Below are 15083 nucleotides of genomic sequence, written 5' to 3' on the forward strand. Positions count from 1 at the left end.
TTGTGAGACAAGGGCATTGTAATTCGCAACACACACATGGCTTGACAAGTATAAATTAAATTAGAGAGAGAGAGAGAGAGAGAGAGAGAGAGAGAGAGAGAGAGAGAGAGGCCCGTCACAGCACACATATCTCGGCAAGTATCTGTTTAAGATAAGCGTTCGCAATTAATAACAAAGTGATACACTTGGGTGGGCCAAGCCCGATATCAAAGCTCATTTGGTAAAAGTGCTTTGGGCTGAGCTTATCCCAAACCCAAAACCTAATTTTCACCCGAAAACCAATCCAGTACAACTATAAAAAAGAACACAAACCTCAAACCCTAATTATTCCCGTTTTACTCCGCCTCATATCTCCACGCAACAGGTACTTCTCTCTCGGTCTCTACCTTTAGCTACTTCCTTACACTTGAGAATATTTTTCTCTATTTGATTGCTTACTTGGGAACCAAACTGCCAAGCGGAATATCCAAGACTTTTGTGTCATATTGTTTAAGGTCTTAGGAAACTAAAAGGCTAAGCTCAACTATTTAGTAGCTTTAGCTGGTTTCATCGATTGCAGAGGATTTAAGTTGTGTTTATTAACTGATCTGCTTTGATCGGTGGGGTTCTTTTATGTGATGTGATATTGGCTGTTCAGATCCTATATCTGCCACTAGCTTTTATTATTTTATTTTTTTATGTTAATCTATATATTTTTGGTTTGGGTATGCAGATGCATCTTTTTTTAAATTCCATTTGTAAGTTTCTGCATTTAGTTTCGAAGCCCATTTTTAATTTTACTTGCAGAAAAACTGTCATGATTAATATTAACTATAGATCTTGCTCTTGAGATGTTTGGAGGCTCATATACACCTGTTCTTTGTCTTTGATTAACTGTTGATGCTAATATATTGTGAAATTTGAGAGTTTTTAAGAAGTAAAGAACAATAAATTAAAGGTTTGAGTCCGAGGTTAAAATCATATATTTTTCATCTCCTCTTTGAAGCAGGAGTTGAATTTGAGTGATCCATAATTTGGATTTGAAGGATTATTGAAATGCCACTAGAATGTTGTGTTGTTCATTCAATTTATATATGTGATTTTTTGTTACATAAGCAGGCATGGCTACCAAGCAGCCAAATACTGGCCTCTTTGTGGGACTGAACAAGGGCCACGTTGTAACCAAGAAGGAGTTGGCTCCACGTCCCTCTAATCGAAAGGGAGTAAGTACATCCTATGCTGATTAAGTTTAATGTAGAATAATAGTCGTTGGTTTTAGGTAATTGCCTTTTATTGAAAGAGAAAGGGAAACTACTTTTAAATTGCCATGTTAGATCTGTTGTTCATCTTTGTATTTATCTTTTGGAAGGGCATGTTTCAGCCTGGAGTTGTAGTTAATTGTATCCTTTTTTATAGTTGGTGTTTTCTTAGTGAAAATCAGTCCTGATTTCTCTATTTTATTCAGAAAACTAGCAAAAGAGTCCATTTTGTGAGGAACTTGATCAGGGAAGTTGCTGGGTTTGCACCTTATGAGAAGAGGATCACTGAGCTTCTGAAAGTTGGTAAGGACAAGCGAGCTCTCAAGGTAGCTAAAAGAAAGTTGGGAACTCACAAAAGGGCAAAGAAGAAGCGTGAGGAGATGTCTAGTGTTCTCCGCAAGATGAGGTAATATCTTATGTCCGAGACTGTTTTGAAGGGGCAATTTGCATTCTGAAAATGGTAGTAAATCTTTTCCTTGGTGTAATGTTCCTCGCAGGGCCCATCCTGGAGGTGGAGAAAAGAAGAAGTGAAGCTTATTTTGTTGATTTGCTCTCTGGTGACATGCTCGATGGTCTCATATAGGGGCTGTCAGAGATGTTTGTTTAGTATATGTTTTTATTTATTTTTATACTGTTTGAGATTAAAAACTATGCTTCGAAACAAGTTTTGTTTGAATTAATTGAGAAATTGGAAGTAGTATTGTCTTTAAAATTTGTGTTTTTTGAGAACCACGCTAAACTCACTGGCAAGCAGTTCCTAAGACATTTTTCAAGTAAAACTTTCGTTAAATTCATTGAAATGCAAAACAGGACGATAAGAAGAGAGAGCAGAAGAGCAGCAGCAATTTCATCAATTTATAGTTAGTACACTTGCTTTGACTAACATCATTGAATTGATAGCTCGGTGATTCCTAATATGAATTGACCAGAGGTCAGACAAATTACATACTTCTCAACTGCGAAATTTGTTTATTGGTGCCCAAGAAAGGGAAAAACGTAATCATGCGGGAGGGCTATGTTCTGAAACTCTGAGTGAGTTTCTCAACTGCTTCTCGACAATCTCCGGCAACCCGTTTTGCACCTTCTCTAAGGGTCGAACCAAATCCTGCCGTGCTTTGTTGCAACTCTTGTACTGATCCCCTTGCCTTCAACATCATCCCATCTTTCAATTCTTCTGCATTTGCAGCTGCCTTGGAGGCCCACTCCTTCAACACCGATATCAAGTACTGGATCCTTTGGACAATCTTATTGATGAACTCTCTAGATTTTCCTTGTACTTCACTTGCCAATACCTTGAGCTTCCGCACCAAAGTTTCACCCCTGCTAATAGATCCTTCGACTGCAACTTGCTTCCCTACATTTACCCATGTAACTCCTGCAACACTCTCTTCACGGAGGTCATTGTCAACAACCACTTTGATTCCTTGCCTCTCCCAGCGATCTCTAGCCTCCTCCAGGGCTTTTGCCTGTTCACTTGCTCTTGTTGCCTCATCCTCAGCCCAAGCTCTGAATTATAGAAAGCTTTGTAACATAAATAAGGAGTAATCAATTTTAAAAATCAAATGAGAAAAGCACAGATTAAACATTCCATCTCTCAGAAAATCTAACGGGGCAGATGAGATGACAGACAAACAAAAAAACAAAGGTGGAATCTCCAGGTGGGTATTACAGTAACCCAATGGAACAACAGCTAAAAGTAATCATGATTTATTCTTACAGAAAGGCAGATAAGAATTGCAGAAGTATTAATTTGATACCCATAGAGAAGAAAATTCATAATAAAAATCAAGCCAGGTCATCTTTCTCAACTCGATAACTTCATATAATATATTGGTTTAGCAGTTAGCAGCGGGTAAAACTTCTGCAGTTTGCATACAGATTTTGGAGAAACATACTATTGTAATTTAAACAAAAATAGAAATCATTAGACATGAACATCATGTCTGATGCATTGCTTCTCTATTCTGAAACAAGGTGACATATATTGATTGAGCAGATACATTGATTTGAAATCTGATAAATGCAAATTCTTGTGAAATGAACATTGGCCAAAATATCATCCTTACAATTATTTAGCTACAAGATACAAGAGAACATAAGCTATCTCATACTCTGTATCATTGAATATGTTATCCGGTAAATAAAGCATCTAATAGATATATTTGGAGAACCTTTTGTTATTCCTCCCTGTTAAGTTGTTGCAATATTGAGTTTAGAAACAACTTAATAACAAAGTTCACTTCCTTACCTGGCCATGGATAAGGCTTTCCTCTCTACCTCCAGCTCATGTTGCAACCTGACAATCTCCTGGCTTCCATCTTCTGTTTCTTTTAGTAGTTTGCTAATCCTTTCTTTCTCATATGATATCTCCACCTTCTTACTCATCAGGCATTCCAGCTGCTCCTCCACCTCATGCCTTAACCTTGAAAGAACTTCCATTTCTGAATCCATGGTAGCACGATCCTTCATTAAGGCAATATTCTCTTCCTCTCTCTCAGCTCTTAACCTTTCCATCTCACGCCTTACCTCTTCGGCCATTTTTTCCACAGCATCAATCTTTTCCCTTTCCATCAAAAGCACTTTCTCAAAACTAGCATTAACATCTTTCTCAACTTGAGCTACTAAAGCATTATGAGCAGATACTGCATTTTCTGCCATAGATTCTGCCTCAATACGTGCAAGCTCCTCACTTACAAGGTCAGAAGCTTCACCAGTTGCAAGAGCGACAGCAGCTTGAGCTTTTGTCACTGGCTTATTTGGCTGGAACAGTCTTGTACAACCTGTCCAGATAATGAAAATAACAAAGGCATATCAATCATCAAAGTCAAGATGAAACTTAGAGAAAGTAAGTACAATTGAACATGACTTACCAAAAGCTAGTGCTATTATTCCTTGTTCTCCAGCAGACAAATCAGCCACAAGTGCAGGCCATGCATCTGGACTTATCTTATCTATGTCTATAAAACCAGAAATTTGGTAGAGGATCTATACATAACCACAAAGGTAAAATCAGTACCAAATATACTAACTACATGCAACAAAGAAGATGAAATGGACAAAAAAACAAACTCAAACATAGGCAACCTTGCTGTCAGCTTCTGGGAGTTGTCTTTTCTCTAGGGCCATTTTCCAACTTACAAGATCCTGGCGTGATAAAGGGCTGGAGCATAAAAAATGAGAAAAAAAAAAGAAGATAGAAAATGAGAAGCCAATCAGAAAGCCGGAAGTAAAGCAGCCTTGAATCCTAAAATAAAGCAATAGTAACTGTAAAAATAAAATTGCAATGAAATATTCATTCATTGTTTTAGGTTTTATTCAAGCTAAGTCAGAGAGTTATTTATCAGGCTTTTACACATGTGCTATGAACATTTTACAGAAATTAAATGAAAATGGGTTAACCATGACTTTGGGAAAATAATAGAGAATCATTCTTTAGGTGTAGAACAAAGAAAACCCTGCAGATGTTTGCGGCAATAAAATAATGGGAAGATTTGTATTGGAGATAACAATAACCAAGCTAAATAGGACAACTTATATTGCAAGTTCAATTTGTAATTGTAATAACCTTTCAGGAGAAAAGTAAAATAGGCCTAGATCGTCATTAAGCAGATCTTGATTTGAAAGCTTGCTTGAGATAAGTCCAGCCTCTGCTAAGCCTGAAATACACAACTCCATTGGCAACAATGATTAGAACAAAAAAGAAAGTTACTCTACCAATATTATGGCCAAGAATATGAAATCCTATTCTCACCTTGTATGGATGAAAAATCAGGGTCTTCTAGTGTGATGTCATCAAATGCAAGTTCAGTAATATTCTCAATATACATTGCAGGATAAACTTTTGACACTGTATTCCTGCAAGCAACAAAAAGGCAATCAAGTATAAACTTTCCTATTTTATATTGCTAACTAGATGCTTATTTCCCAATGCCCACATACTGCCAAACATAGGAGTAACAAGAAAGGCTCCTATACCTCGAAAGAACACTGTTTGCAGACACTAACCACCGAACATACTCACGACGTGTACATAAATCACTAGGTTGAGCATCAGCCTCAATAACCTGGATAAGATTCAGATATTTGAGCAATAGGAAAGTCCTCATATAATCTGCAGGGGCTTATGCTGTAATTGTTCCACCATATCAGTGAAAATGAAATACCTTCAAAACTTGAAGGGCTGCAAATGCCTGCCCCTGAACCTGATCAACAACTACAGGGACCAGAACTTTCCCTGGATGCACCTGTAGAGCTGCAGAAACTACAGATGGAGCAGGTATCCCAGCAGGGGAGAAGGAATTCCAAGGAATTGGAGATTCAAAAACTGGTTTACTACCATTTATCTCTTTAGAATCAATTTTGCTTTGTTCATTTGTTAATGGATGAACTGGTGCTGACACAAAGGGTGTTTCAGATGACTCATTCACATTTAAGTTGTTCACTTCCAGAGATGAGTTCGTTATTTCAACTGAGAACTGCAACATTTTTCTACTCTCAAGGATTTCTTCAGATGGAGATGATTCTATGGTTTCCAGATTGTCTTTGGGTACAGACCGAGGTTCTACAATTGGTTCTAACTCTGAATTAACTGAGAAGCCTGCAGTCACAGGCTCATTGGCTGAACTGGAACTAGAAGAAGAATCTACTGAGATATTGGAATTCTCTTTTCCTTCTGATCCAAGCTTTCCATCATTGAGATCATTTTCTAGGTTTATTGGGTCAGACAAGTTAGTATCAGTAGTTTCTCTGACATTAATCAATTTGTATTCAATTTCTGAAGTTGATTCAGGTAAATCAATATCAAGGTTGCTATCCGATTCTCTAAGGCTTGATGCAACAAAAAAGCCACCTACAACTTCAAACTCAGGCAATTTAGGTGATATTGGAGTTATGTCCGGGTCAACTAACATTCCATCCAAAGCTGAAATATTTTGCAAGTATTGTTGAATTGGAACAGTTTTAGTGGCACTATTGGCATTCGATATGTAACTATCTACTAAGTAGGTCCCATTATCATTATCAAGTAAACTATCAGTAGAAGTGCCATTAATTCTGAAGGTGATGAAAGACCCTTATATATACCTGTCTCACTTTCAATCTCATCAACTTTATCAATCTCATTATCAGAGGCCAATGAAACTCCCTGTTGAGCTGTTAAGGGATCCAACTGCTGTTTTGGCCCTGCTGTAAAATAATTCACCACCAGAGCTCGTGAGATATTATCAATTTCATCTAAATTAAATCTAATAAACATAGAAATAAAAAAGTAACAGCATAAAACAGATAGAAGACCATGACAAAACGGAACCAAGTGCAATTGAAAGAGACCACTTACTAAAAGCACTTTGATTACTTAGGGACATTGCTGCAAAGGAAATCCCTGCTACCAGAACAAGTCCAGCTGATACGGCTCCCATGATTCCTGAAAGCAAACTACTTATGAATTGTTATTAGTCCATAATATGGAAACCAATTATTTTAATTTAAACCTATTCAAGCATGATTAGAACACCCCACTCCACCCCCACTCTTTGCCCAAACTTTCTTTCACAACCCTGAAAATAGAAGAAGAGATTATACAAGTGTCAAATTCTATCACTATAAATATCATCTGATACATATCAGCTTCAACTCTATGGAACACCTTTGACAGATACTAAATAATCATTTAGAGTAAGAAAAACATAATTCCGTCTGGTCATAAACAAACAAAGAAAACCAAAAAAAAAAGAAAAAGAGCGCAATACACCATAATTTTGATGTTGTGAACCGAGTTTCACATTATATTACATAATTTTCATCCATTTTGCCTCTGAACCAATAAAAATATAAGATAAATTTTCTTTTTCTCTTGTACTCAACCCTTAAAAACAAAATAGACGCACAAAATTCAACCAAGTAGTAACAACATCTGTTTGGGCAAAGTATAATAAATTAATACCTCCAAACCATCCATTCCTTTTCGAGTCAATGGAATCTTCAACTTTCTCCGAATCGAACCATCCGGAAAAATCATCCGCCCCAGCGGTGGAGTCCGCCACAATCCGCGAAACACCATCACGACATCGTGCCAGTCCCTTACTCCTGCTCCGCGCAACAGACAGCAGGCGAACACGACGACCATCGAACTTCCTTTTCCGTGCCCGCACGAGAACCGCGCGTGATTCCCTGCAATTCCTGCAACGCAAAGCCAAGCGAAGCTGGGGAGAGCTCGGCGACCACGTGGCAGTCGTAGAAGCCATCACAAGAAAAAAGAAGAAAACAAAAAACTCCGCGTTGAATGAAAATGCTGAATTAAATTGAAACAAGGAAAGGAGGGGGAAGAAGATTGAAGCTGAAGGGCGATGCAATTTGTTCTAGGTTTATTGGTTGGTTTTGTTCGTCTGTTATTTTGGTATAGAAGAAGACACAAAGGAAAGAGTGAGGACTTTTATTTGTCGTTCACCATCTTCTATGTATGATTATGAAGCGATAATGCTTCACTTTGAGTGTCCCTCTGTATTTTTTTTTCTTTTTTTGGGTAAAATTCGTGACTAATTTGTCCACTGCAAAATATAATATATATATATATATATTTTATCGTTCAGTTAATATAGTGATCACATGAAATAGCTACATCATAAAAAAAAAAAAAATCAAGTTGTGATGCATGGTAAATTTTGATCCAGAAATAAAAGAATCAAATGCAGGAAGTTTGGGATTTAAATAATAAACCTCCAGCTAAGAAACACTAGCAGGAAGAACTTAAAGAGAGCGATTGTGAGAAATTGCATTTCATTGATTGGTAGTTCTCTGTATTACAATGTATTTGAATTGAATCTTTAAACAGTTCAATCAATTTATATGTAGAGGATGAAAGTGTTGCACAGCGTCTCTGTTCAAACAGCTTGTTGACCTTGGTAAAGGAGTAGCATCATTCATAGACAACTTTATTCCATTTTTTCAACTGATTCATCAGCCATTTCCTTGTTTTAATTTTACGAGCGTTTTTCTATTTATTTTGGCCTAAGCAATTGGTAAACATCTAGGAAATTGAATTCTGAACCAAAAAATCAGCAATCCTCCCCCCCCCCACCCCAAAGAACATTGGGCCCTGGCTTCTGTATCTTGAGTCTGTTGGTTGATTAATGGTACTCCAGCCAAATAATACATAAATAACACTACTATGCTTTTTCAAGCAAAAATGGAAGACCAGAAAGCATTTTAGAGCAAATCTTTACTCTTGTGATCTGCTTCCAGTTGAGATACTTGGCTCACCTAGCTTGCTTTCTGCCTTCCATTAGGGAAATATATCATTCGCAAAGTTAGATTTCACCTAGTAAAATATTGTATTGTTGATGTATTACTCTACTTTTCAATGACAGAATATCCAAAGGAATATACAACCAAAAGGCTCCTAGTGCCTTGATGTCGCCTGGTGCCGTACCACATAATGAAATGACTCAGACTTCTATTTGTCTAGCCTTATCATTGAGATTTGGCATGGTTCCTTCCCATAATTCAGCTAGATCCTTCCTTAACCAGGAGATGAAAATCACAGGTCCCAGCGTTGAAGGTACCTACGTGTAAAAGATTGGGGATATAAATTAAAAAGATTATGGTGGAAAAGATTGTGGATATAAGGCATCCAATGAACCCCAAAAAACTATAAATTCGTTAACAGTTGAAAGCAAATCTCATCAAATTTTGATCACATAAACAAGGAGGATAGAAATTATCAGAATGATTACATCATATTTGCAAAAAGTAATGCTAAATATAAAGAGAACCTATAAACTTCAATAAGACTGTGATAACAAAATACCAGATAAAGAAGAGCAGGTTGAGGTGAGTGAGTCAAAATGCCAGCTGCAAGAGCAGTCACCAGTCCAGTAGCATACCCAGGAAGGGCATAACATATATATTTATGCCCCTTTGAAGAATGTAAATCTAAAAGATTTACTGTTTCCCTACTCTTTCGATGATCAAAACAGAGGACTAATGCTAGAAGCATGGCAGGAATAGCCTACATGAGCATAGCAAATTTAATCAGAAACTCTAATGATAAAAAAAAAGATGATACTAGCCAGCAAAGTAATGTAGAACTGGTAAAAAATGTTACAATGTTGTTCTCAACAAGTCACATCCATAAGTGTGAGTGCTTGTCTTTACAAATGCATGAATTGAAAATAACATATGGTTGGTCCACAAGTACAGAATATTGATATTCCTTATGCAAGTGTCATCTGCACACCAGAATTGTTTGGACATGCTTATTCATCTAATAGCATTCATTCCAGGAACAGGGGCAATAACAATAAACTTTTCAAGCTTGACACTGAAATGAAGATTTAAGGACCTGCACCTTGATAACTAATAAATATTGGTCAAGTAACAGAGCATGACACAACATGCAGATGTTCAAGAGCACTGCATGATACATAGCCTGGGTAGATAAAAAGAGAAGAATGAACTTAATACATTCAACTTTAAACAGAAAATTCTCAATATAGGAAATCTTTCAAATGAGAAAAAAAAAAGTAGCATTGCACCTAGTAAAGTTGCCCAAGTAATTACTGCTGAAGCAGCATAGCAGACACAGACCTGAATTATTCTACATGTTCGTTCATGAAAAACTGAGCTCAGGATAATATGAGATGCAATGATGACAGCTAATTTCATCAAATAAGATACCTTCAAAAGTTGACAAAAACTACTTTATTCATACTGAAGAGAAGGGCTTTCATACCATGTCACCAAGACCAAGCATCATGAAGTCTGCTGTATTCCCACCAGGGGATGCACCACCCAACAAATTCCTTGGAAAAACAATCTTTACAGGCAACTCTAGCCTTTTTGTTATCAATTGTAAGCCAGGAAGACTCAAACTATTAGCAACCGTGTGAACGGGGTTTGATGCTTGTTGTGTTGCCACTGATACCATGACATTAGCCCCAAAAAATCTTTCAGAGAAGAAAACCCAGAATATGTCATACACAAACAAACATACAAGAAGCATTGCACATATTTTGATGTTTGGAAGGCGGACATGACTGACAAATGCAATACAGATGGAGATCCCTAACAAATTGTTCAAAATCCAATGCCCTGAAACAAGCCAAGCGGCAACTGTAAGGGTGCATGCCAACAACAATAACCCTTGTATTCTGGTAAACGACTTTGAACAGCACCGAGACACAAATGGGTCAGCCAAAGCAAATCGTGATTTCAAATAGGCAACATGAGGGGATAGACAGAAGAAAAGGGATGACACAGAGGCGATAGCTGTGAATGCAGTCAGGAGTTGTGAGACAGAAGAAAAAAGGTAAAACATCAAAAGCAAGCTGCAGGAGCTCATTATTGGGATCATTAGTGCTTGGGAACTATCTAAAGTAATTGACGCTTCTGACAAGTCACGGTTCCGCTCCATTTCTTTCCCATAATTCAGAGCACGAAACGCAGACCCAAATGTCACAGCTACAGCTGTAAATATGAGAGTAACAGGGGCAGGCTCAAGTAAATATAAAAGCTTCCACAAAGATTCCATAACTAAGCATGCAACTCTTTTCAGTCAATTATCTGAAGTACGCTCTTTATGCACATAAATCAAATACAACATAATATGAGATCAAAACCAAAGTTGAACTATCTCTCTATTGAACACTGTAAGCAGAGAAATCCATGCAACCTGCAAAACAATGCCAAGTAAGAATTATTAAAACATGTAGCAGAACAGGAGAAACATCGCTAGCTAGATCAAGGAAAAGTGGAGCAGCCCTAGCTCCTAGATATAATATATCATGTTTTCCTAAAAACTGGCAACAAATTGCAGAACAGGAGAAACATCAGTAGCTAGATCAAGGAAAAGTGGAGCAGCCCTAGCTCCTAGATATAATATATCATGTTTTCCTAAAAACTGGCAAACGAAAGATAAAATAAAAAATTTTCAGTTTCATTGCAGAATTATACTTTCAAAATCAAAATTCTCTAATGGGGACTTTTAATTTAAAATATATATATATATATATATAGAAGATATTGAACAAAGTTGAGCTAGAAAATCGAAAAATTAGTTACCCGTTTCTCTAGTGTGCGTAATCCTAGAATCCCATCCTCTATTTAATCCATTTTGGAAACATGCTTTCCTCTGTTTTGCCTATAGAATCTTAACAGCCAAACAGAGACATGAAGGAAAATATTCAGCCAACAACAAACTAAAATCCAAAACAAAAATTTAACTAAATACCTATCTGAAAAATGTAACAATAAAAAAGTAAATTATAATTCCAGTAATTTTTTAACTACACAAAGGCCCAAGTCCACTAGGCCTAATCCAACTGCTTAGCTCAGTTGCATTCAACTAAGAATTCCATTCCCGTCCAGAAACAAAACCAAACAAAGAAACAGTTAAACTTACATTTCATGTCTCTTTTACGTCAATGTACATAAAATTACCTAAAAAAAAATTAATTTCATATAAATCACAATCGCAGGAAAAAAAAAAAAAAAACAGAAAGTTAGATGAAATGCAAAATTTGCATCACGTTTCACAACTTATATCGCGCAAAGAATAACTGCAGAAAAGTGCTGACAACCTAGGGCTTATAGATTTAAAAATTGATAGTAATAAAATAAAATAAAATAAATTCATATACATATACATATTCTAACCAAAAAAAAAGTACAGCTACAATTAGATCTACAGAAAGGCGATGAGTAAAGATCTGAAGCAAAAGGAGAGGTGTCAGCAAATAAATTAGGATTAAAGAAAAGTTAAATTTGGAGGAGATATTTCGGAGAGGACTAACCTTGGACTTTGTACAGTTTGAGTGATTTTTTTGCTGTCATGAATTGATGATCAATAAGGTGGTCTTTTTTTCTCGTGGGAGCTGAAGGAAATGAGATTTTAAGTTAATTTACAGAAAGGCCCCCGGATTTGGATCTGACTTACTGTATTTCAAGTCAAACGTTATTTTTGGATTCCGCTTGAAGCAGAACGGGAAAGGGTTTAAAATTTAACTGTAAACCGTGAAGTTTTGCAGTTGAGCCGCGGTGCTACTGTTCTATGGGCTGGGCGGTGGGCCTACTGGATCAGGAAAACTTTGGACTAAAAGCCGAGATGTCAAAAACATACTACTTAAAACTCCAATTTAAAAAAAAAAAAATCTCCAATTAAAAACTTTACTCATTTTATGATAAGATATCATCAATTGTTTTGTTTATGGATATGTTTTTATGAAAATCAAATGTTTACTTGGATATATAAAATTGTCCAAAAATATATAAGATATAATAGATATGTTTAATATAATAAAAATTTAAAAAGCATAAATCATGTTAAATCTAATTTTTTTTTTTTATCTTTAGTTAAATCTAATAATCTCTCAAGTGTCTTATGGTTTCGAGCATGTTGCATTATTGCTCATAATTTATATGTTTTTATTTTTGAAGCTGTGATCCTATCTTTTAAGAATGAAATAGAGATAGAAGGAAGATTTCTATTGAAATGACTCAAATTTTATGTGTATTCATTCACTTAATGCAGAGGAAATATTACATGTACTTGTATACTTAAATGATTTATTTTATAAAAAAAGTATAACTTATTTTTAATATAACATATATATATATATATTATAAGAGATTAAACTTTTCTTGAAGATAACAAATATTACTAGTTTACTTGAATTTCTTAAGTTGTTGATAATTTTTTCTTAAATCAATTACTTTTTAGTTTTTAACTTATGATCAAATTAATTAATCAAATAAAATTAAGGGTGTAAAACATTTTGTGAAGAATGAAGTAGTACAATTTTTATTGTTTTATTTCAAATAGATTTTTAGAATACACAAATTAATTTTAGGTAAACTATTGTTTAACTGAATTATTAAATTTATAAATCTTACATGCCCATTTACTTAATGATTTATTTAGATAAAACAATTGGTCTAACAATAATTTTTTTTTAGTTAAAGTAAGTGCATGTATTGAAATCTCGTAGAGTTAGATTCAAACTTTTTTAATTACCCTTAGATGACAATATTGTCAAAATTAATTTACTTAAAAAAATTATCAATCTTAATTTGTTTTAAAAATCATTTTATATGATATTTTGTAATTCAACAAACAACTAATTTAATTTAAAGCAAATTTACTCATAAAAATTATTTGATTAAAAAGAAAATTTTGATAAATAGAAAAATAGACAATTAAAATAGTGTTAAAAAAGAAAAATAGAAATATGAAAAAAAATTAAAAAGAGAAAAAAAAACCAAAAGATAAAGCAAAAGACAAATATAAAAAGAAAAAAAAGTAGATGACTGTTTAAAATAATGCTCGTGAGAGATGTGGCACAGTTATGACAACAATACTAAGTACAATTTATGTTTTTATTACAATTTATGTTTTTATTAATATTTTTCTTGTTTTAAAACAATTTATATATAAGTATCATATTTGTCATTATATTATGCAAATTATTTTGATAAATTTTGTTGCTTTAAATGTTACTAAAACTTTTATTTTATAACATAGTTAGATTATATAAAATGCTATCTATAATCTATAACTATATATAAAAATAGCCATTTTTTTATGTTTGTCTTTGACATGTTAGCAATGTAATAACAATTAGATCGGCATGTTAGTTTTGGGATGAAATTTGTTTTTAAGCTTGGTTATTTCCTTTGTACTTCTCTTTTATTTCTTATGGTCTCATTTTTTCTCTATTTTTCTTCATTTTTTTCTTCCAGATTAGTTTATTCTTTTCTTCTCATGTTTCATTTTTTTTTCATTGACGAAGAAATTTTAAATAATTTAACTCTGAACTAAAGTTGTTTAGATGTTTTCTTTGTAGGTACGAGTGTTTTGTGATTTATTATTTTTTGTTTTTCATGCATTATACAAATTATTGTTTTTATGGTTTCTAAATTTTGTTTTTGTGTTTTGATTTTTTTTTTCGTGCATGGTGTTTTTTTTTTTGCATGGTATTTTTTTGGTTTAGTTGTGTTTTTTTTTTTTTTTTTTGTTTTGGATTAGTAATCAGAGGTGTTTTTATATTGGAATGTGAGTTTTTCTTTTGTTTTTATGTTTGATTTATTAAATTTTTTTGGATTTTTTTTGTTATATGAAGAAATTCATCATATTTTAATCCTCTATTTGAGTTGTTTTGTTGTCATTTTTTGTCTGCATATGTGTTATTTGTTTTATTGTTTCTGTTTTGCATGTATTATATAGGTTGTCATTTTTATGGTTTTGGATTTTAGTTTTGTGTTTGGATTGATTTTTTTTTATGCATGGTTTTTTTTAACTTGGTTTTTTTTTTGTTTTGGGTGAATAATTTGAAGTAGTTATATGTTTGATTTTTTTTTTTATTTTTATCTATGTTTTTGTTGGTTTTGAACTATTATTTTGATGGTTGTGGCCATTGGTTTTATTTGTGGTGAGAGTTTTTTTGTTATTTTGGTGGTGTTATAATTTAACAAGTTTATTGTTAAATAGTTTTAGTTAGTTTATTATATATGATTGTATGCATATGTCTAAGAAATACTCTAAATATCTGAAACTTCGGTGTATTTTTTATATTTATTTCTAAATTTTTAATTTTGATTTATTTTTACTGTAATTGAAACATGTCTAAAGTGATGATGTTTGCATAGATTGTGATTATATCATATAGACTGAATGATATGCAAAAAGTAGAACAAAGATTTGTGGAATCTAGAACTTTCTCTATTATGTTAGGTGAGTATGGATATCTTATGTTATTATATTATTATGTAATAATAGTTTTTTTTACTAGTTCTGTTATTTCAATTCATACTTTTTAGGTAAACAAAAATTTGAGATTTTAAATTTTAAAGTGT

At 33.9% G+C, this 15083-nt stretch overlaps 2 protein-coding genes and 1 pseudogene across 6 annotated transcripts; 1 reads left to right on the forward strand and 2 right to left on the reverse strand.

Moving 5' to 3' along the window:
• Positions 1-241: 241 nt before the first annotated feature.
• LOC111281114 (large ribosomal subunit protein eL36y-like) lies at positions 242-1950 on the forward strand. Of its 2 annotated transcripts, none has more exons than XM_022868739.2 (4): positions 242-364; positions 1099-1202; positions 1445-1644; positions 1736-1950. In XM_022868739.2, the coding sequence occupies exons 2-4, from the start codon at positions 1101-1103 to the stop codon at positions 1767-1769; spliced, it is 336 nt and encodes a 111-aa protein (XP_022724474.1). In that variant the 5' UTR covers positions 242-364; positions 1099-1100; the 3' UTR covers positions 1770-1950. The 2 variants fall into 2 exon arrangements, with proteins under 2 accessions (XP_022724474.1, XP_022724480.1); XM_022868745.2 differs by having other exon boundaries at positions 326-364; positions 1096-1202.
• A 103-nt stretch (positions 1951-2053) lies between these two features.
• LOC111281077 (uncharacterized) lies at positions 2054-7697 on the reverse strand (annotated as a pseudogene). Its single transcript, XR_016329169.1, has 10 exons — positions 7180-7697; positions 6574-6660; positions 5402-6419; positions 5214-5302; positions 4990-5093; positions 4804-4894; positions 4323-4398; positions 4109-4223; positions 3487-4018; positions 2054-2744 (listed from the first exon to the last, which is right to left on the reverse strand). The product of XR_016329169.1 is annotated as an uncharacterized LOC111281077 (transcript).
• A 635-nt stretch (positions 7698-8332) lies between these two features.
• LOC111281126 (signal peptide peptidase-like 1) lies at positions 8333-12135 on the reverse strand. Of its 3 annotated transcripts, XM_022868756.2 has the most exons (6): positions 12026-12072; positions 11635-11672; positions 11295-11382; positions 9967-10905; positions 9043-9243; positions 8333-8797 (listed from the first exon to the last, which is right to left on the reverse strand). In XM_022868756.2, exons 4-6 carry the CDS (start codon positions 10762-10764, stop codon positions 8681-8683), a joined length of 1116 nt encoding a protein of 371 aa, XP_022724491.1. In that variant the 5' UTR covers positions 10765-10905; positions 11295-11382; positions 11635-11672; positions 12026-12072; the 3' UTR covers positions 8333-8680. The 3 variants fall into 3 exon arrangements, with proteins under 3 accessions (XP_022724491.1, XP_022724499.1, XP_022724507.1); XM_022868764.2 differs by lacking the exon at positions 11635-11672 and having other exon boundaries at positions 12026-12084; XM_022868772.2 differs by lacking the exons at positions 11295-11382; positions 11635-11672 and having other exon boundaries at positions 12026-12135.
• Positions 12136-15083: the final 2948 nt, after the last annotated feature.

The sequence above is a fragment of the Durio zibethinus genome, chromosome 17, assembly GCF_047325235.1.
Source record: "Durio zibethinus cultivar Kanyao isolate XHJ-2024 chromosome 17, ASM4732523v1, whole genome shotgun sequence".
NCBI lineage: Eukaryota > Viridiplantae > Streptophyta > Magnoliopsida > Malvales > Malvaceae > Durio > Durio zibethinus.